This window comes from Lygodium microphyllum, chromosome 6, assembly GCF_053477565.2.
Source record: "Lygodium microphyllum isolate KBCC chromosome 6, Lygodium_microphyllum_v1.1.10, whole genome shotgun sequence".
NCBI lineage: Eukaryota > Viridiplantae > Streptophyta > Polypodiopsida > Schizaeales > Lygodiaceae > Lygodium > Lygodium microphyllum.
Window position 1 is genome coordinate 37,703,227 of NC_141140.1, and position 23,096 is coordinate 37,726,322.

Consider the following 23,096-nt stretch of genomic DNA (forward strand, 5'->3'; position numbering starts at 1 on the left):
ATATCTTGCCAATATCATCTTTAACAAATACAATAGTTACAGTATTTTGCTAGATTTGAGTGTGCCAAAGTAAAATGAGAATGGAGCATCACTATTTAGATCCCATGCAACCCTTAATGTACCTTGATACAATCAAGTTGAAGACCATCTTGAGCTTTAAGATAATATTTAGTTACTTGTAAGAGTCACAGTAGAATAGGACTAAGAAAGTTAGTAAAAAGCTTTGAGAAATTGCCCCTACGTCTAATAGTTCTATAGAGATCCCTTCTTCTCCTAGTTGCATGACTCTGGCATACTCCTTTGAGACCTCGATTCAGTTTTGCTTACATCATAGACCTCAAGGACATTAGGGATGCTGTTTTTATGATTCCACACAATACAAGACTACTTCTCAGCCCTAGTGATTCCCTTCCTTCTATTTGACACATAAATAGATTGCTAAGAACTTCAATTAGATCTCAAACCTCTTCATCCATCCAATTGGGTAATAAGGGGAAGGCAATCCATATGGGGCTATTGTATTCGAGAAGATTGAGGGGGTGAAGTGAGTTCTCCATGGAAGGACATACACAAAATTCCCCTTGTAGCATACTATACTAAAATCTAGTCTTGTTCAAGCACTACTTTGTGCACGAAGAAGAAGCCCTAGCCAATGAAGGAAGGTTGAACTAGCAAGGCCTCTTATTCCCCCAATTTCTTCTCAAGGAAATTAAAGAAAATACAAGTAAAAGAATAGTTAAGATGATAAATCTTGAGGTTAGGGAGTGAGAATGTTGCATCACGTTTGAGAACTCTCCTTCTTCCATCCCCCAGAACTTGCTACTTTCTTTGATGATAGGTTCTAAGATTTTTATAGCATTCCTTCTCAATGTGCTCCAAGTCTTGCTAAGGCTCTTTGAGTAGGTTTCCATGAGTAGTAATCCATAGAGTCCTCTTTGTGCACCTTCCTTGGCTCAAAGGTACCACTGTTTTGAGTTACAAAAGTGGGTTAGAGGGGTATCTTGGGCCAATCTTTCCCCTGCATGCAAGGAGGGGGGGGGGGGGGGGGGGGGGAGGCCACATGTTAGAGATCACAAATGGTAGTAAATGGAATAAATGACCATGTTCTCCTAGCTTCCCCTTTTGTTAAAGGTAGTTATGCTAGCCTCAAATTGGTTTTGTTAATGCCAAAACTTCTCTTTGGAGCTTTATTTGGCTATTCAATTCTGAGTTATTCTTGTGGGCTTGAGAACTAGAAATTGGTTTTTGGGCCAGTTTGTGGTTTTCATAAACTAGTCCAATTTCCATGAACTGGATTGATATGTTTGAAAGTTCTTTCTTTCTATAAAAATTCTCCTAAAAAGCATTGTTAGGTATCCCTCCCATCTCCATTCAAAACCATTTGCACCATTAAAGGTTTTTTTTTTTGGTTGCTCCCACATATATGGACCAGTTTGATCCATATTCCTAGTTAAAAATCAGTTTTGTTTTGAAAGTTGAAAAGTATGAAAATTGGTTTTTGAAAATCATCTCACATGAGAAGCCCGTTATCTTATAAAAGACTTATCGAAAAGTTTTCAAGGGAGTGAGAGACTTCAAAACATTTTTCTTTACACACACACACACACACACACACACACACACACATTTATTTTTAGGTCCAAAAATTCCCTTCCAATTTCCATCCCTCCACTTTTTTTTCTATTTCTTTAAAGGTTGTTTTTATACATCTTCAATCAGAATTGGTCATTCACAAATATTCTCTAAGGCTTTCATTGAACCTTGACTACGTTGTGACGTTCAGTCATCATAACTGCGATCAAGCATTTGCAAGGCGAGCAAAGGACTGTCTCATGTCCCTTACAGACCCTCTTCTTTCTCTCCGAAGTTGCGAATATCTCAAGGATCGACAGTGTGATTGAAATTTTCCCAATACGAGGCATCGGGAGCCAGGTTTTGCCAGACATGTTGGAGAAGATCGGATTGCCACCAAAACCTGCTCTGAAAGGCAACGAATGGGTACTGGATGCTTCTCATTGCCAGGGCTGCAGCTCAGCCTTTACATTCTTCAATCGCAAGGTATGCATTTTGATTTGTATTCTGCTGTTTTTACTCCTAAATTCACTCTCAATTCACTTCATGCTTTGATAATGCTCCACTTTGACCTCATACATTCTATGTCTTATGTTTCTACTGATGCTGCTACAAGACAGACTCTTTGTACTTGGTTTGGCTGAACCTGCTTAATGATGATCAGTATGCCTGTATAATTTTTTGAACGTTTATGGACATACACTTGTATTTCTACACACACCGCAAAGCACCACAGCAAGAAATCATGCAGACCTGAGTATATGCCTGTATGTACATAAGCACTTGCTTTTGTGTATTATATGCCTTTTTCCTTTTCCTGTCCTGATTAATGTTGTCTATGACGATCTAGCCTCACTGCTGAAGATGTGGATACCACAATATGCCTTTTTTATTTTCCTGTCCTGATTAATGTTGTCTATGACGATCTAGCCTCACTGCTGAATATGTGGATACCACATTCAGCATCGAGCAATATAACATTGAGTGCTTGTACGTACAGACTATAACAACGCAGCATGAAATTGTGCATACCTTAGATAGCTTGCATTTACATTTTGTATGCTCGTAAGCGCTTGCTTTTGTGTATTGTATGTATGCTAGTCTCATGTAATGTTGTCTATGAACATCTAGCATCATTGCCGAAGATGTGGAGGCATATTCTGTGGAAATTGTACCCAGCAAAGGATGATTTTACGTGGACAAGGAGATCAACCTGTTCGTATATGTGATCCCTGCAAAAAGCTAGAGGAGGCTGCAAGATTTGAGTCACGCTATGGACACCGGAACAAAGTGTTAAAAGGTAGGCCTACATGCTATATGAATCATTTTATTTGTTTCTAAGACAAAGCAAACAAAATGTCAAACTTGGAAAGTGGTTTTATGAATCCAAGCTTCTAGTCTTTTCTTTTAAACTTGAATTTTTGTGATTTGAGCAGCATGTGAAGCATGCTTTCACTACTTTTGTAACACTAGATGATTAATAAATTTTATCAACAAAATGAACTAAGAAACATAATCTTGTCCACCCAAAGGAGTACATACTACATGTGTGAGGTCTCTATATAATGCTCTAATGTGATTTGTGTGAAGATATGAGCTTTGACACTGAGAGTGAGAAAGCAAGGGCTAAAAAGAGTGCACAAAGATGTATGAAACAACACGACTAACAAATGTATGCTTAGACAAGGAAATGAAATGATGCACCGAATGACCAAGCATGGTAATGAATACAATGAATGCTTTAGGAGTAGGGAAGATAATTGCAATGTAGCTAGAGTGGAGGTTTCTACTTCAAATAGAGGTGGAAGAAGGGGACCCAATAGGCCTTTGTCATGATGGTGCAGATTGAAGAGAAGGAGGCCCACTTAGACATTTGTCACGCAGGGGTGTAGGAGGTGCTTGTTGTACTTGAATGAAATCCTAGCACTTGTGTCTTGGATTACGTTAATTTGTGTGAAGGAAGCTGATACATATGTGGGAATTGTAGAGATGACGAGATAGACATAAATATGGCAATGGTAGTTGGATGATGGCAATGGCAAGATCTTGACAATGAAAAGTATAGATGGTTGGAATGAAAGTGGACACACCTTTGTTTCCCTTTTATCTAACTTTTTGAGCTAGTAGTCTTGCCAAAACTTCTCCAATTTTGGTTTGGGGCTTTATGAAAGCTGAATAAATTGACCAACAATTGGGCATGACATAATTTCTTTTGTAGCTTAAGAGATGCCCAAAAGGGAGCCCAAGAGGTTGTGACAAGCAATTTCTTTATTCCTCCCTCTCGTGCCAATTAAGTATGGATCATAAGGATGCATGTGAAGTGAACCAAATTATGCAACCACCACTCTCAAGAGTGTTGGTGATGCACAAATGCTATGAGTGAGTTGGCTCCTTGGTGTTAGGAGTGAGTCAAAATGGGACATGTGTCTAGTGGGTTTTTATACAATAAGTATGCAATGCCAATGTAGCTACAAATGGAAATGGATGTTGATGTCAAAGCCAAAAGTAGACAAGCAAAAACTTGAATAAACCAAGAACCTGAATGTACATTTAAGGAAAGCACCCTTTTCATGGTGAAAGACAAGCTAGGAATCCCTCTCCCCATCATGTCAACATCGGAGGAGGAGGTGGACCATGAATGTTAGCTAAGGGTACTGAGAACTTGGTGAAAAATAGTAGAAGCCTCTTAGTTAGAAGCCTTTGAGGAGAAATTGCCTCCGTGATAGCATTAACAAGTGCCTAAAACTCAACTTGGGGAAAGGAAGCATATGGTCTCGGATTTACTGTTGGTCCTCTATGTTTTTTGGTGGTGTCTTGGGTCGGGTTGACTAGATGCTACATCCCCAATCCAAGTCTCAATGGGTTTCTTCTATTTAGTTGGCAAGATATTCTAATGCGCACAAGTTTGTGGGACATTCTAGTTTTACCCTTCGGTTTATACAATTTGCATGAGAGTGAGCTTGATGCTTGGATTTTACATTAAACATTCTTTCCATGTGTGGGTAAAAAAAGAACAACTCTAGAATGTTGTGGGTCAGTCAGGGACTAAAAACTGAATAGAGATGTAATCTAAAGGTAGACTAGGGCCTTAATTTCTCCAAATTCAATTACTTTTTTCGCTCTATTCTTGGTCTCTTCTTTCTATTTCTGACTTTTGAACTTTAGCTGCTATTTTTAACAGTTACTATATTTGGTAGTTGCTATTTGTGACAACTTTTAAAAATGATGCAACCTGCCACTTGTACTTTGATTGCTGCTGCCCTGTCTCGGAGGACAACACTCACCCCTTTGAGATCATCACATGCTGCTGCCACAGTAGCATACTGCATTTTCACCTGCACATGCATTTTTGCTACTCTAGAGGACAGCCAGATGATGATGCCGTCATTTACCTCTCCTGCTGTTTGTGAGTTTCAGCAAGCAAACCTTGCATTTTACTGCCCAAATTCATTGTCTACATCCTGCTGTCGGGAGTGCTGTGTTTGACTCCCTCCATTGCTGCCCACATGATTCCTTTTGCTACTTGGAGTCTTCATTGACATTCTGTTGCTTGAAGGACTATGTTTTTCTCCCTCTAGTTGGTCAGATGGTAGCAGATAATGATGATGACAGACTGGCCAGTAGAATTAGTGAAACACAGTTGGTATAGTAGTAGCAGAAACAGCTCAGAATCACATTGCTAGGCGCTTGATGGATGTCATCAGTTCGGGTGGTCAATGTCAAGTTTGAAGCACAGCAGGCAGCAGGCAGCCTTTAGAAACACAGGAAATCAGGTTGTGGAAGCATGCTAAATGTGTCCTCTACTGATGGGGATGTCCTCTAGATGGGCAGTAGGGTGAGATGGGTGGACTAGCAGCAGCTTTGGAAGGGGTGTGGGCAGTAGCATGAGGGTAGAAAGATGATGGCTAAGGGCTGATGATTGATTAAAATGGGATGAGGGGATTGCTAGTGCATATTTCAGTTCACATGTGAGTTTGTGCCTTAGTTGTGGGCTGGGAGCACATAGTTCCAGTTCTGATCTAGTGGTACCTGTTTTATTGGGGATTGTATGTGGCAGACTGACTTTATTTTGGTCCTTGTAGCTGACTGATCTGATCATATTTATTTGCCTATTTATAGGCCAAGGCTTCCTCCTCCTTAGTTGTCTCATTGCATACTCCTACATCAGGTTCCATTGGAGAGGAGGAGCCATTGCATACACATTGACCCCTCTCTCAACCCATTGGAGAGGGGTCAATGTGTGCCATCCACTGGAGATGGATCTTGAGTGTAGTAACCACCTATTAAAGATGCAAATACAAATCAGAACAATGTTGGAAATGAAAGGGCAGCAGGTTGGAAACAAGAACGTAGTAGTCTTGAGTGAAATTGGTAAATACAGCAATGTAACCGCTTGAAGATGGTGGCAACTGATCACCGGTAGTAGTGGGAGGCTAGATGATAGCTATAGACCATATAGTAGCAGTTGTTGGGGGCTGGCGGATAGTTAGTGTAAGAGGGCTGATGGCCGAAACTTGCAAGACAAGGATAAGTTGAACGGTGGGCAGCTTGTGTGTTTATAGATGCAAAGGGATCCTCGTAAATTAGGGTTTTCCTTATGAGACAGAAACTCTCTAGGATCGCACATTGTTTAATAAAACTTTTGGTAATTTACACATTTGTGTTCCTTGTGGAAAAATTGTTCACTTGCCCATGTGTCCTTTTACAAAGTTGATGATGATCATGCAATGCAAAGGGAAGGTACAACTGGGAAGGGAGGCCGATGCCAAAGACAAGTGCTGAAACTTGTAGAATACAAAGAAAGGATAAGAACCCTCTCTCAATTATGGATGTTGAGGCTAAAGGAGGAAGAAGAGCGCCGAGAACCATGGTGATAGATGAAGAGGAGGATGAAGCACTCCAACTTGAAGAGCAAGGTAGAAGGCATTGCCATGATAGCATCGAGAGAGATGCTACATGATATACCTCGAGAGGGAAAGCTGTCATATTGGTAGAAGAGTAAATCTCCTAGGAAGATGAAACCTCGAAAGAAATGGTATGAATCCCATGTCTCCATCCTAGGAAGGACCAATGCAAACCTTCATGTTAGCCCTAAATACAAAAAGCTTGTAAGAGAGATTAGAATCTGCAAAACAGAGATTAGTAGTGAGATGCTTCAAAGCAAAACAAAATAGAAAAGTAAAGCTAAGCAATGGAATGATGATGTGTATATATGAATGTAGTGAAAGACTAAAGAAGGAAAACCCTAGGATAGTGCCACCATTGCATTCTTCCATTAGCAAGTCTTGAAATGCATGATGATGTAGGGAAGCGTGCCTAGGGTGAGTGTAGGAGGAGACCCCATAATGGATGCAAATAGTGCAATAGGTGGGTATGTTAGAAGTGGTGTAACAATGGAAGTAAAGACAGGTGTTGAAACAAAGGAAGAGAACACAGAGATGTGCTCAGGAAATGGAATCCATATACACCAATCACGAGAATGACGCGGACAACAGTGCGTCACTAGTTGCTTGGGCACCGGTACTGGCTTCTCTCTCTGACAAGAAGACCATCTAATGAATGATGATTGAATGAGAGGAGCCACCACTGAAAAAATAGGTCCAAAATATGCCAAATATGGCAGCTGGTCGGCCAACAATAAATGCCTAAATAATCACTAATTTGACCACTATAAAATGCCTAAATTACCCAATAATATTAGGCATAGCTCAAACTCACACATGAGTTGACTAGAGTGCTAACACCCTCTCTCAGATCATGGGTGATTTGATACGATATAATGATACAATGATAATCATATACAACAAAGAGCCACTAGAGTAGAACCATGGATACCCATGTAGTGGGTGATCAAGCCACCACCAAGATAACTTGAAGAGAGCTTGAGGTCAGCTTGAGGTCAATGTTGATCGTACCAGCTCTTGAAAATAGAAAAGATTCGTAATAGATCTCCGTGTTTGTCAACAATGTCTTGTAGTAGCATACAATACCATCTTGTAAAAAATGCCTTTGAACATGTGACCATGGATTCCTTGCCTTTGGCCAAGACCACCAAAGTGTCCCCTGATGTGAGCTCAAGACTAGGAGCCAATCATGCTTGTTGTCAAAGAAACAACTCATCATGAACCTGGATGTCAATTCTAGCTTTAGGATTTGAACTTGCCAGACTTTGGTCGATGTGTCAAGAATGTCTCTTTGTGGAACTTGTGCACCTGTATACCTATATAGATGAGGCTCGGTTGCCCCATCTTACCACCCTCTCCCACTCCCTCTTTCGCACAGGAGAGTTGCGAGGGATGACTGCATCTCCTGGATTAAGGGCAATCGAGCCCTTCCTGCTGTTTGAAGAAGTGGATCCCTTCTGCACCTTGGACTACTCCTTGGCCAGAGGATCAGAGTCGGAGTCCGAGGAAGAGGATGACGTGTTGGAGTAGTTCGCATCCTACTTCTTTTGCTTTTCCTTCTTCTTCCATGAGGCTGCTAACTCATTGCAGTTCTTTCATAAGTGGCCCTTCTTACCACAGTGATAACATTGGGCCTTCGAATTTTTTTTCTTGTCACCCCTCTCCAAAGCTGTAAAGGCCTCACTGGGTCCATCATAATGAGATGATAGCCTCAAGCTCATAGGTGTAGAGGATCTTTGCGCCCTCAAAGCATTCGCCACTCCATCAAACTCTCGGGGGGGGGGGCTTGTAGAGTATTGTATCCACGAGATGTGCCTTTGGAAGGGTAGATTGTATGTGTCGAAGTTGGTTCTGTACCTGTGTAACATGGAGCAAAAATGACTGAATGGTGTCCTTGGACTCAAACTTCATCTGCTGAAGCTGTCCATAAAGGGTCATAGCACACATGGGGGAAGGTGCCTCGTACAACATTTGAAGCTTCGACCATATTTTTGGTGATGTCCTACAGGAGGTAACCGCCGGTAGAACTTCTTTAGAAATACATCGAAGCAGTGCAGAATATGCACGTGCATTGTCCTCCAAAATCCATGTAAGCACAGCTTCCTCATGGTTGTCCTCATCAAAATTGTCAGGAAGAGGAAAAGGACGTTGAGGCTGAGGAATAGCTCATAGTTGCACTCGTACGTAGTACGAATTGGTTCGTACTATACGGTTCGTACCGTACCGTACCGTACGAATTCGTAAAATTTTTTTTTCCTCTTAAAAAAAAAATATTATGGGCGTGGTTGTTGTTGGTGGTGGTGGTTTGGGTTGTTGACTGTTGTTGTTGTCGTGATGGTGGTGATTTTGTAGCCTTGATCGATCAACCAAGAAAGGGGGTGGAAGCTTGATTAGACTCCTCATACATTTTTTGTTATGAGTTATTCTAGAGCCAAAGGCCATACATAAGGTATTCAAGCAATTCCAAACGTTTCTAATTGATGTCCCATCATTTTTCACAATATGTTAGTGTCATCAATAAATAAATTCAGCACCATTTGAGAATCAACAAGTAGCTTAATCCTATTGATTTTACCTTTGTTTACAGCTCATTTTGCACCACCCAACCCAAAGCATTAGTACACATTGCTAATAAAACTAGGCCAGAGGATAGCTTGGCCTAATGTACCTTTTGAGAGTACACGAATTAGTGAATGTACCATCGGTAGCTACTTTAGCCTTAGCAATGCCAAACAAAACCATAACCAAATTCATAAATCTTTTATCAAAACCCTTGGTGGTTTGTTTGGTAACTGTTGGTCTCACAGGTCATTTTGGCCTCTTGTAGACGTTAATAAAGCATCTCATGTCATTTCATCTCTCTCTCTTTTTTTTCGTAATGGATGATTTCATCTCTCTCTCTCTCTCTCTCTCTCAACCTTCTCTCTCAAGCATACATGCCTCTTATTTGTATGATCATTCATGTATGATGTATCCACTCTTATGTATGTACTTGTAAGTTGTAGCGCATGTTGCACATGCGGCATATGCCATAGAGGTTTTGGTGTGTTACCCTCAAGTATTCATCTTATATACTCCAATAGCATTGCTATTTAGACTTTAAAGATTTGTTCTATCATCTATAGTTCAAAATAATGAAGTTAAATTTTTTTTTTCGTACTAATATCGTACCGTACCTTATAAAATCTAAAGGTACCATTTAGTACCGTATTTTATCGTACCGCACCGCACCGCACCGTACCGTACCGTACCGTACTTTTCATACTTGACAACTATGGAATAGCTCCACATACAATGTACCAAAGCCACTTCTGTACAAACCAAGCTTTCATCACTGCAGTCCATGTAAGATAGTTAGGTCCATGTAACTTATCATCTGTAGAAGTGCGCGGACGAGCCATCTGGAGAGGAGAAGAAGAGAATATAGAGGATAGAGGGTATACGGAGAGGGAATCCGGCCAAACCAACAGCAAAGACTTCACAAAATGAGAGTTCACATGCAGTGTAACAAAAAATCTGATAAAAACGAAAGCCAACTGCTGCAAAGTGAAGAAAAACCAATCAAAAACTGCCAAAAACAGCAAAAACAGCCTGTACAAACAATCGCCTAGCCGTGGTTAGGGGCAGAAAACCAAAAACGCAGGTTGGTGGAGCATTGAATGCAGCAAATTGACAATTGTTGGTTGAAATCTAGGCGTAAGCTGAAAATGCAGGTCACTGGTCTGAAAAACGCAGGTCTGATCAGCAAGGGGAAGAAAGACGTGTAATTAGCCGAAAAATCGCAGCAGGAACCAAGATCATGCAATCTAATACCTTGTCAGAATAGGTGCAGCAATGGAAACAAAGATAAGTGCTGAAATTAACTGCTAAACACAAGACAAAAGAAAAAGAGCAAAAGATCAAAAGAACATCGCAAAGGAAGAGAAATCAAAGACGTGCTCGGGAAATGGAATCTATATACCAAACACAAGAATGATGCGTACAATAGTGAGTCACTAGTTACTTGGGCACGGGCACTGGCTCCTCTCTCCAACAGGAAGACCACCTGAAGAATGATGAATATGGCAGTGGGTCGGCTAGTAATAAATGCCTAAATAATCACTAAAACGACTACTATAAAATGCCTAAATTACCCAGTAATATCAAGCATAGCCTAGACTCACACATGAGCTGACTAGACTGCTAACAACATGTTGAGCTAACATAAGCATTACATTGTGAATTAGCCACCGCCCCAAAAATGGTTAATTAATGAAATCTCTAAATTGGTGTGTGATTCGAGAGACTTTTAAAATAGTGCACGGTACATGGTCCCGAAACTTTCTATAAATAGACAGGTTATCCTCCATTCAGCCTTAATTTGGTTTTTGCAGGTTTGAGGTGTTAGAACTTCGCTATCTACACCCTGTTCGTGGAGGACATTGTAGTGACGGGTTAGGCACGGAGATCTAGATAGACAATCGTTACGCGCAGTGAGAGACAGAGAGAGTGAGATAGAGCAGAGTCGAGAGTGAACCCGTTTGTAGGTACAATGACGATTGAGTACCTTTAGATTTTTAGATAGATATATATGTGCAAGTACAAGTGCTAAGGGTGTGTTCACACCCGAGCACATTTAAAAGCACGAGGCCTTTATTCCCAACAACCTTCCACCTAAAGGCAATGAGTCTGAAGAGGAGAAAAGAATCACCTAAGTCTAGGTATGTACAAAGCTGAAATACATATATCTATCCAACTCCCATCATCTGTCGGCAATGAGCAAACCGCTTTGCTGGAAGACCCTTCGTGAGAAGGTCTGCAGGATTATCATCTGTATGCACTTTGACAAGCTCAATGCCCTTGTTGTCAAGTACATCTCTAATGAAGTGGTACTTCACTTGTATGTGCTTTGTTTTTGCATGAAAGACAGGATTCCGTGCTAGCATGATAGCACTCTGACTATCACAATGGAGAATAGGTAACTTTGAGATGCCAAGCTCTCCCACTAGATGTGAAAGCCATAAAGCTTCCTTGCATGCCTCAATGGCAGCCACATACTCTGCCTTTGTAGTAGACAATGCAACACACTTTTGTAGCCTGGAGGTCCAAGAGATTGTTAGCAGTCATGTTTGTCATGCCTTTTCATCTCCTGCCTGTGAGCCTCAGTCTGAGTCAGACGAGGACATTAGGAGCTCTGACATGTCTGTCATGTGTTATGATGGGGGAGGCTAGTCACTCTCAACTGGCTGTCTTAGGTTGTGTATTTCTTTTTGGCCTCTTTTAGTGGGCAGCCACTGGCTGCCCGGCCACTTTTTGGTCACTGTTGTGGGGCGCCCATTTTAGGGCACTTTTAGGGTTTGTGCCCATTCTAGGGTTAGGGTTAGGGTTTGTCCGTTGCCTATTTATTGGCAGCCCCCCTCCCCACTTGATCACTTGTCTTCTTGCAGATTCCGACACTCCTCCTCCGTGATGGTGCTGCCATCATCATCAGCCTGATCTGGTGTCCTCACTGACGCTTCGGGCTGCGTGCAGGGACTGATCAGTCCATTTCAGTGTATTCAGCATTCATTTCAGTCAGTGCAGATTTCTCTTCCTTATTTTCTGCTTTCTCTCTCTCTCTCTCCCTCCGTGTTCGTATTTCCTCTTCCGCAGCGCACTCTCACATGGTATCATCGCCAAGCTGAGAGCACGGAGGTCTTCCTCGACTGGAGAGACACCACACCTATCATCTGTTGCTGCCCCCCTTCTCTCCAACAGCCAGGCGGCCCCTCTAGGTGGTCTGTACATTTGTGTTTGCTGCATCAGCCCCTTCCAGAGGCTGCCACGTCATCAACCAGCCCCTGTCTACTTGCGTTTTCAGCTGGGCAGCCTTCTCTTCAGCTGGGCGACTCCACTACTGGCTGCGTTTTGCATCCAAGGTGGTCGTTTTCCCTCCTGGCGGCTCCTCTCCAACTGGCGCTTCTCTTCTTGGCTGCGTTTTGGTGCCTGGCAACTTTCCCTCCGGATTTTGTGCCCTACACAGCTAGGTTTTCACCTCCTGGTGATAGGCGACCTGATTTCCTGGAGTTTGGTGGTTCTTCTGGTGGTTGGTGACCCTTCTGGTGGTCATTCTTCGGCATCGGCACAGTTTTCTTTGGTGTTTGGTATTTTGCAGATTGGAAGATGTCTTATCATCAGTTTACAGGTTTTGATGACTTAGATGATGAGCTTTTGTCTCGACATTCATCTGAACGGAGGCGTGATTTCTATCACGAGGACCATCGTCCGGAGTCTATTCCTCTTTCCCGTCCCCCTTCTATTCATGTATCTCTGCGAGCCCCTTCCAGTGGGCCGAAGATGCAGCCTTTGGTACCCCCTGTACAGGTACCCGTACTTCCTCAGCTGCCCAAAGAGGACCGGTTGGATGGCTTCAACTTTTCTCTATGGTCCTACAAGGTGGAGTGTATCTTGGACTCCTTCGATCTTTGGGAGCTTGTTTCTGTTCCTATTCCCCGGCCTTAGGTGGATCCCGCAGATGGGACATCTATGGATTGTGCAGCCTTATGGGATTGGCTCAATTCTAGAGCCAGATCTTTCCTCTTTCTGAGTTTGCAGGATTCTGTCCTTGTTCATGTTTACAGGTTGAAGACTGCAGCGGACGTGTGGAGAAAGCTCGTGTCTCTCTATCAACAGAAGACGTTTGCCCACCGGATATCTCTTGAAAAGAAGTTGCGGATGCTCGCTATTGATGATAGTCCTTCCATGAAGGACCACATCAACAGATTACAGGATATGAGGGATGAGCTTGCATCCCTCGGTCGGACGATATCTTCTGAAGACATGGCTATGATTCTTTTGACTCAGCTGCCATCGCCTCGGTTTGATGTCTTCTACACCAGCCTTCTTACATCGAGGACTCGTGAGAAGCTTCTATGGGAGGAGCTATCCCCGCTTGTCTTGGAGCATGACGAGCGACTCAGAGAGGTCAGTGCTAGTGGATCCGACTCCACTAGAGCCTTTGTTGCAGGTTCGGGAGGACAGAAGAAGAAGAAGTCAAAGGCTAAGCAGAAGGACAGTTCTTCAGGCTCTGACTCAGATTCAGAGAGACCGAAGTGCCCACACTGTGGGAAAGGGACACATCCCGAGGAGAAATGCTGGAAGAAGTACCCTCACCTTCGTCCGGGAGCGAAGGGTGGATCCACATCGGAGCCTTCTTCTACCTCTACACCCGCTGTTACCCATGAGTCAGTGTTTCTTCATATCCATGCTTTGGAGGAGGATCCTTTTTCTTCCGTGGCTGCAGTGTCTTCTGCGCAGCCTTGGTTAGTGGATAGTGGTGCTTCGAGTCATATGACTCCCCGAGGTGATTTGTTACAGGATCTCCGTCCATCAGAGGGTTCAGTCACTATTGGTGACATTTTATCGGTGCCTATTAGTGGTGTTGGCACATTGCCTTTGTTTATCGATCGACCTTCGAGCTCCTTTTCACAGGCCCTACATGTTCCGGATTTGGGCCTTCCCCTCCTCTCAGTTTATGGCCTTACGAGGCCTGGCACACGAGTGATCTTCACCGAGCATGCCGTTGTTATTGAGGATTCTTCTACAGGAGGTGTCTTATCTACAGGTTGGCAGGAGAGCGGGCTTTACAGGCTCCATTCCCCTTCTTTGATGCAGGGTCCTCCGTGGCAGTCTATTGCTACACCCGTTCCCGCTTGTGCACCTTCTATTCCACAGGTTCCTTCCCATCCCTCACCTTCCTTTCCGGTGGTTCCCTCGTACCCCCCATCCCTTTCAGAGGGGGACAATCTCGGTGATGCGGGTGTGGATTCCCTGGCCCCTAGTGTTTTAGAGGGGGATTCCCAGGATCATGAGGAGCTCCTTCAGCGGCAGTCTACATCGACGGAATTCATCGACCTTGGCATTCCTCTTGCCACCCCAGGATCCGTTTCTCCCTTGGCCTTCAACCACATCCATGATCTGAGAGGGGGTGTTAGCAGTCATGTTTGTCATGCCTTGTCATCTCCTGCCTGTGAGCCTCAGTCTGAGTCAGACGAGGATATTAGGAGCTCTGACATGTCTGTCATGTGTTATGATGGGGGAGGCTAGTCACTCTCGACTGGCTGTCTTAGGTTGTGTATTTCTTTTTGGCCTCTTTTAGTGGGCAGCCACTGGCTGCCCGGCCACTTTTTGGTCACTGTTGTGGGGCGCCCATTTTAGGGCACTTTTAGGGTTTGCGCCCATTTTAGGGTTAGGGTTAGGGTTAGGGTTTGTCCGTTGCCTATTTATTGGCAGCCCCCCTCCCCACTTGATCACTTGTCATCTTCCAGATTCCGACACTCCTCCTCCTCCGTGATGGTGCTGCCATCATCATCAGCCTGATCTGGTGTCCTCACTGACGCTTCGGGCTGCGTGCAGGAACTGATCAGTCCATTTCAGTGTATTCAGCATTCATTTCAGTCAGTGCAGATTTCTCTTCCTTATTTTCTGCTCTCTCTCTCTCTCCCTCTGTGTTTGTATTTCCTCTTCCGCAGCGCACTCTTACAGAGACTGCTCCTCCTGTGAAAGTAAACACATACCTAGAAGTGGACTTCCTGCAGTCCGCATGATCAGCATAGTCTGCATTCGTAAAGCCAACAACAGATGCCTTCTGCTTTCCAAAGCAGATGCACAATTCCTTTGTGCCTTTAAGGTATCTCATAATACCTTTCATTGCATCCCAATGCTTCTTGCCAGGGGTTGCCATGTATCTGCCTACCACTCCCACTGCAAAGGCAATGTCAGGACGTGTAGCAACCATAGCATACATCCAACTCCCAACAGTTGAAGCATATGGTATCTTGGCCATTTCAGCCTTCTCATCATTAGATGTAGGGCTGTCCTCTGCACTAAGTTTTACATATGGAGGCAATGGAACCCCAATTGTTTTCCCCCTCTCCACATTGAAACGTTGCAAAACTTTGGAGATATACTCCTGCTGAGATAGATAGAGTAAGCCTTTCGATCTATCTCTGAGTATTCGCATGCCAAGAATGTGATTTGCATCACCAAGATCCTTCATGTCAAAGCTGCCATGAAGACTTTGCTTCAATGAATCCAAGGTATGAGTATCCTTGCCAGCAATCAGCATGTCATCAACATACAAAACCAAGATAATCAGGCTGCCATCTGCTGCCTTCTTGGTGTACAAGCAATGATCCACTTGATTTCTATGAAAGTCTTGGGATTACATGAATGTATCAAACTTATGATACCATTCGCTTGATGCTTGTTTCAGCCCATACAAACTCCTTTTGAGTTTACATACCATCCTTTCTTTCCCTTGTTCAACAAACCCTTCAAGCTGTTGCATATATATGTCTTCATGCAGATCACTATGTAAAAACACAGTTTTTATATCCATCTGTATGAGCTCCATATTCTCAACTGCAACCAAGCCCAAAATGGTTCTCAATGTAGTCATCTTGACTATAGGAGAGAAAATCTCATCAAAGTCAATTCCATGCTCCTGCTTGTATCCCTTTGCCAACCAATCTTGCTTTGTACTTTGGTGAGAAACCTGAAGTGACCATCTTGTAAACCCATTTGCATGGAAGGGTTTTCTGCCCTTTAGGCAACTGCACCAAGTCCCAAGTGCCATTTTTTTCAAGAGATTCCATCTCTGACAACATGGCTTTATACCATTTCTTACTGTTCTGTCCGTCCATTGCGTCCTTGAAGCAAGACGGTTTACCAGAGTCTGTCAACATGACATAATCAGCCACATTATTTGCACCAGGAACAAATCTGTTAGGTTGTCTAGTAGCCCTAGACGATCTCCTAACCCAATGGTCATTGTTTGTTGGCTGTTCCTGCAAATTTCCATTTTCAGCATACTGTTGTGGCATTCTAGCCTGCAAATCAGCATTAACAGCTTGCTGTCTTGGCTGTTCCTGCACATGTAGTGGCTCATTTTCATGGGCAATAGCTGGTCGATCATTTCCTGCATTTATAGGTTCATTTACAGCAGGTATTTGCTGCTGTATAGCGGGCACATTTTGCTGTCCAAAAGGTATTTCTTCCCGGAATACAACCCTACAGACCTCTTCAGTCTTTTCGGGTTGTTTGTGCATGTGATCTTCTCGGAAGATAACGTCATTGTTGCGTTTTACTTTCCTTTTCTCGGGATTCTATAATCTATACTCCATTTCACCCTCGTCACCATATCCTAGGAAAATGCATTTACAGGACTTTGGCTCAAGTGTACTGGGTTTTTCTTTACGAATGTGCACAAAAGCCTCGCAGCCAAACACTTTCAGATGAGCATATGAAGGTGGCTTGCCCAACCATGCTTCTTGGGGAATTTCCTTTTTCCCCCTCTCCTCCCCCCCCCCCCCCCCCCCCCCCCCCCCGCCCAAAGACCTGTTTGGTGACCGATTAATTAAGTAAACGGTTGTCATAACAGCCTCTGCCCAAAAACCATGGGGTAATGCAGCATGAGACAGCATCGTACAACCCTTTTGTTGTGATCTGTCTCTAGTATGCAAAGCATTGGAAGACTTATTGGATGCATTGTTCTGTCGATTCATCTCTTTCATAAGTAGAGCGCTTTCTACATCAGCATACAAAAGGATCACATTAGAATTGCTCATAGTAGTCTTGAATGTATTCCAACTCTTTGGTAGAGTGCAAAGCAAGAAAGTAGCCTTAAATTCCTCATCAATCATGAACTTCAAGGCAACCAGCTGGCTGAAAATGGAGTTAAACTCACTCAAGTGAGTAGACATTGTTGTACCCTCTTTCATACGCAAATCCATAAGCTTTTTCAGCCAATACACTTTGCTTGCAGCACTCTTTTGTGCATACAGTTCTTCCAATCTAGTCCATATAGCATATGCAGAATCCAAACCTTCAATGTTGAACAACAAGGCATGAGAAATCGATAGCTCCATGGTTGAGTGTGCAAGCTCATTTAACTCATCCCAATCGTCTTGTTCCATGTCCGTGGGCTTTACCCCTTTGGTTTTGATTGGCTTTGCCTACTTCTTTTGCAACAGAATATTGTAGCATTGCTTTTGCCAAACTGCAAAGTTATGTGCACCTTCCAGCTTCTTTATGTGCATCAAATTACTGCTGTCATTGCTGCCAGCCATGATTTTCAGCCCAAATGTGACAAAAAAAGAGCAAGTGCAGGCCCAAAACTGTCACCCAAGTGACCAAGGTACAAACAAGTACCAACCAGCAATAAATGACCTCGTAGAAGCACAGATTTCAAATCTGTAAATAAATTTTCAGAAGCACCAAACCATGTGCTACATCATTCCACAACTGATTACAGCCGTTCCAGGGCATATGCATCACATTACATGAGAAATCCCAAAATTTCAGTTGCAATTTTTGTTGTACATGTACCCACGGGCATGAAATTTGACACGAATGGTCAAAAGCCCCAAAATTTTGTGCTCAAAGCATCAAACACACATCTGCATTTTCTCTGTCATGCATAGAACAGGTCAATTTTGCCAAAATAGAGAAATTTCAGCAAAACCCCAAATTTTACCAAGTGTTGATATCCAAATTGCGTGGAATTCAACGTGCATGTACATAAAATGACCAAATGCTACACAGATTTTGCCCAAACTGCAAATGTCCCAAATTGCACGGGGTCCAATGTGCCTCAATGTCGAGAAATTGGGTAAATTTCAGCCCAATTTATGCATGCACATGAAAAGCCTCAAATGTCGGGGACAAAATGTCACAAATTCCTGCAATTTTTGAGACAGATTTGCTTGTCCTACATCAAATTCCCTAAATTTGGGAAAAGCCCCAAATTTCTGAGCCAAGATTGCACAAAAATTGGAAGTTGTGTCTCCACGCGTGAATGCCCGTCAGTGGGCAAAAGGAATTTCAAAAAGAAAATCGATTTTGATAGAAAATTATGATGGGTCCGTTGACCCACCAGGCGTTGCGTGACGCTGACGACGCCTGCTCGCGCCGACCGCCCAGTCGTCACGTGACTACGCTTACCCGCTTGCTCGTGCTTCAGCTGCTATTTGTCACGCCCCTGGTCCACGTCAATTGTTGTTTGTCATGCCCACTGGTTGACGTCAACTGTAGTCGCCTGCTCCAGTCGATTGCTACTCCCGTCATCTGTTGCATGTCGTCTGTCAACTTGTCACAGCCCTGCGACACTTGCAACTCCTGCCGAGCTTGCCTGCGACACTTTCTACTCACCTGCGACTACCCACGATGCCTGTAGCTCACAACTTGCTTGTCTGTCTTACTCGAACTCCTCAACCACAGCTCTAATACCAGTTTGTAGTGACGGGTTAGGCACGAAGATCTAGATAGACAATTGTTACGCGCAGTGAGAGATAGAGAGAGTGAGATAGAGAGTCGAGAGTGAGCCCGTTTGTAGGTGCAATGACGATCGAGTACCTTTAGGTTTTTAGATAGATATATATGTGTAAGTACAAGTGCTAAGGTTGTGTTCACACCCGAGCACATTTAAAGGCACGAGGTCTTTATTCCCAACAGACATCTCAACCGAAGCTGCCCCAAGCTTTCTTTACTTGTTCGATTTCTGTCTCCAACCTCTACCTTGTAGCTTGCCCCACTTCTTGCATTTTACTGTTGCCGCTTTATTGTGGTGTTTTACTGCTACTGTTTTACAGTTGCGTTTATTGCTGTGTTTTATTGTGGCATTTTGTTGTTGTGTTTTACTACTCTGTCCGACATCTACTTTTGTGTTTGCTAATGTTAGACATCTTTGTGCCAGAAGTGGTGTAGCAATGGAAGCATAGACAAGTACTGAAATAAACTACTGAATGCAAGATGAGAAAGAAAACAGAAGAATAGTGAAAAAGAAGAGAACTCAAAGATGTGCTCGGGAAATGGAATCCATATACTAAACATGAGAATGATGCATACAATAGTCAGTCACTAGCTATGTGGGCATTGGTAGTGGCTCCTCTCTCCAACAGGAAGACTACTTGAAGAATGATGATGATTGAATGGGAGGAGGAGGAACCACGGAATAAATAGGTATTAAATAGGTGCCAATTCCTCTTTCCGGGTATGTTCACATCCTAGAGTCTCTTTCTAGGAATTAAAGAGGAATTGAACCCCATGAGTGGACTAGGAGCCAATTCCTCTTTCTGTCAAATAATAGCCCATCACGAACGTGGATGTCAATCCCAACTCTAGGATGTGAACCTACCATAGACTTTGGTCGATGCATCAGGGATGCCCCTCTTTGGAACTTATGCACCTATATACCTGTATAGATGAGGCTTAGCTGCTCCATCTCACCACCCTCTCTCTTCCTCTCTAGCACTATAGAGTTGTGAGGGATGATTGCATCACTTGGACTAGAAAGCAACAGAGGAAGGGGCTACCAAGCCCTTTCCTCGATATGAAGAAGCGAATCCCTTTCATGCCTTGAACTTCTTCCTAGTCGGAGGATAGTCGGAAGTCTGAGAAAGAGAATAACTTATCCGAGGAGTTTGCATCCCACTTCTTCTTCTGTGAGGCTGCTAACTCCTTGCAGTCCTTCCTTAAGTGGCCCTTCTTACCATAGTGATAAACATTGGGCCTTTGACTTCTTCTTCTTATCACCCCTCTTTGAAGTTGTAAAGAGCTCGTTGGAACCTCCATAATGAGATGGAAGTTGCTTCTGTAAATGCAAAGATGCCCATGCTTAAGTAGCATCGAGGACGTATGTATAAAGCTCATAGGTGTAGAGGATGTCTGCGTTTGCAAAGCATTGGCCACTCCATCACTTCGGGAAGAGTTTGTAGATTACCGTTTCCACTAGATGTGCCTCTGGAAGGGCAGATTGCATGTGTCGAAACTAGTCTTGTACTTGATAACACAGAGCAAGAAGGATGGAATGGTGTCCTTTGGCTCAATTTACATTTGTTGAAGCTATCCATAAAGGGTCACGGTATGCATGATGGAAGGTGCCTTGTACAACATTTGAAGCTTTGCCTATACTTCAGGAGACGCCCTACAGGAGGTAACCGCCAGTAGAACTTCTTTAGAAATACATCGAAGCAATGCAGAATATGCATGTGCATTGTCCGAATCCCATGTAAGCACAACTTCCTCATGGTAGTCCTCATCAAAATCGTTGGGAAGAGGAAAAGGATATTGAGGCCGAGGAATAGCTCCACATACAATGTACCAAAACCGCTTCTACACAAACCAAGCTTTCATCACAACAGTCCATGTACGATAGTCAGGTCCATGTAACTTAACATTTGTAGAAGTGCACGGAGGAGCCGTTTGGAGAGGAGAAGAGAAGATAGAGGATAGAGGGTATACGGAGAGGGAATCTAGCCAAACCAACAGCAAAGACTTCACAAATTGAGAGTTCACATGCAGTGTAACCAAAAATCTGATTAGAAACGAAGGGCAAATGCTACAAAATGAAGAAAATAACCAGTCAAATATTGCGAGAAACAACAAAAACGGCCTGTACAGACAATTGCCCAGCCACAGTTAGGGGCAGAAAATAAAAAATGCAGGCTGGTTGAGCATTTAATGCAGCAAATTGATGATTGTAGGTTGGAATCCAGACGTAGGCTGAAAAGGTAGGTGGTTGGTCTTAAAAACACAGGCAGCAACTGAGTACACACAGACTGAAAACTACCAGTAGTAGATTGCCTGATCAGCAAGGGAAAAAAGACCTGTATTCAGCAGAAAAATGGCAGCAGGAACCTAGAATTTGCAATTTGATAGCATGTCAAAGTGGTGGAGCAATGGAAGCATAGACGAGTGCTAAAATAAATTGTTGAAGAGAAGGAAAATAGAAGAACGCTAAAAAAGAAGAGAACTCGGAGATGTACTCGGGAAATGGAATCCATATATCAAACATGAGAATGACACATACAATAGTGAGTTATTGGCTGCGTGGGCATTGGCATTGGCTACTCTCTCCAATAGGAAGACCACATAAAGAATAATGATGACTGAATGGGAGGAGGAGGAGCCACATAATAAATACGCATAAAATAGGAGTAAATTGGTAGCTGGTTAGCCAGCTGCCATTTTAGGCTGATTGGGATAAAATGCCACACAAAAATCACTAAAATAATGCCTATATTCCAGCTGCCATTTTATGTCGACTGGGATAAAATGCCACACAAAAATCACTAAAATAATGCCTAAACAAAGACAAGTGTGCCCAACCCTGATAGACATGCATATACTTACACATGAGTTGACAATCCTACTAACACTTCGGAGGCTGCTTTTGCTGCATTTCAGGATCCGTCAGGAGTACAACATGTCAAAAGATGACGTACTGGCGAGACAGTAGGGTTTGCGGAGAGGAACACGGAGTGAACTCAGCAAACATGGAGAAGAGAAGAGAAGAGAGGAAACTCTAATGAATGAAATGATGAAGTTCTGAATCATGAAGTGAATGTGATATAAGGGAACAAGGGTGCCGTAGCACAAGGAAGATAATGAAGAAAGCCATGAACCACGAAATGCAATGTCCTCTTGAAGGGATGTGAGGGCAGTTGAGAGGTTGGAGAGAAGAGATGACATATTGAATGAATCATTTGTGTTGAATGAGTGACAGAGGCAGTCTATAAATAGGCAAGAGACTGTCTAGGGTGGCGCCCGGAGAGAGGGCATCAGCTGTCTAGGGTGGCTCCCCACTGTGGGCACCCAGCCTCTTTTTAGGGCTGTCCATTGTGAAACCTTAATTGCAAAACATGAAACTCTAAATGAAAAATGCAGAACGCAAAACTACGGGTGAAGGGTTTCTCAACACCCCCTCTTAGGCCCAAAAAGGGGAACAAGAGAAGGAGGTGGAGATGGAATGCTACATGCTGAAGAATGCTCATGTAGTAGGTGCTACTTGGATAGTGTCCCTCATGGGGAAATTGTTCACTTGCCCAAGCGTCCTAGTACAAAGATGACAAAAACATGCAATGCATAGGAGTGTTGGACTTTGTGTGGTGCCGAGAATCATAAGGATATGCCCGTACTCAATCTCGGGAGTTGGCTCCATGCTGACCAAGTTACCAAGGCAAGAAGAAGAGGAGGAAGAAGATGTAGAGGATCCCTAAGCTCTAAGATGTCCACTTGAAAGGTAACTTGCAATAAAGAACAGTAGATAGAGTGAATTGGAGAACCTGAAACCCAACCTTGGGAGAGAAGCCACTAGCTCCATGCATCCATGCAAGAAGGAATATGAAGACCTCGTCGCCAAGTCGTGGCTGAATCTCCAAGGCCCCGATCTAGGTAGATCCTTGAGATCGTGGGTATCAATAGGTGAGATAACCAGTGGAAGGAAGCCACCCTAGCTAAGGGTAGAAGAAGAAGGTAAAAGGCCTCCGCCAGGGTGTGCGAAGGATCGAGTGGTGGGTGGGGACCCCTTTTGAAACTGGAGGAATAGGAGCGCCCTTTGAAGTTGTAGTAGATGTAGATGTCCCCTCGGATGGCAAAGAAAGATCATCTCCCTCTGAACCCCCCTCTGAGGTAGATAGGGAATCCAAAAACTCATGGATTACGGACTCCGAAATGTTTGAGGATGAAGTACGGCCAGTTGTGCCGAAGAAGGTATCTGGGGTGGTGAAGAACTCCCAGAGTTGGTCTCTCGAACCTAAGTAGGCGAAGTTGAAGGTGGGGCTTAGACTGAGCGATGAGTGGGCAGCAGTCGTTGCTTCTCAT

The 23,096-nt window shown here is 43.5% G+C and overlaps 1 protein-coding gene across 2 annotated transcripts in view; it reads left to right on the forward strand.

Moving 5' to 3' along the window:
- The first annotated feature begins 1,738 nt into the window (after positions 1–1,738).
- Positions 1,739–23,096, forward strand: part of LOC148034473 (phosphoinositide binding protein) — a 34,514-nt gene continuing 13,156 nt past the window's right edge. Inside the window, exons 1-2 of one of the 2 annotated variants that reach the window (XM_087679417.1) lie at positions 1,739–2,058; positions 2,704–2,872. In XM_087679417.1, coding sequence (XP_087535543.1) covers positions 1,945–2,058; positions 2,704–2,872 — 283 coding nt within the window. In that variant the 5' untranslated portion in view covers positions 1,739–1,944. Of the gene's footprint in view, positions 2,059–2,703; positions 2,873–23,096 lie in introns of those variants that run through there. The other variant, XM_087679421.1, reaches the window with a different exon arrangement.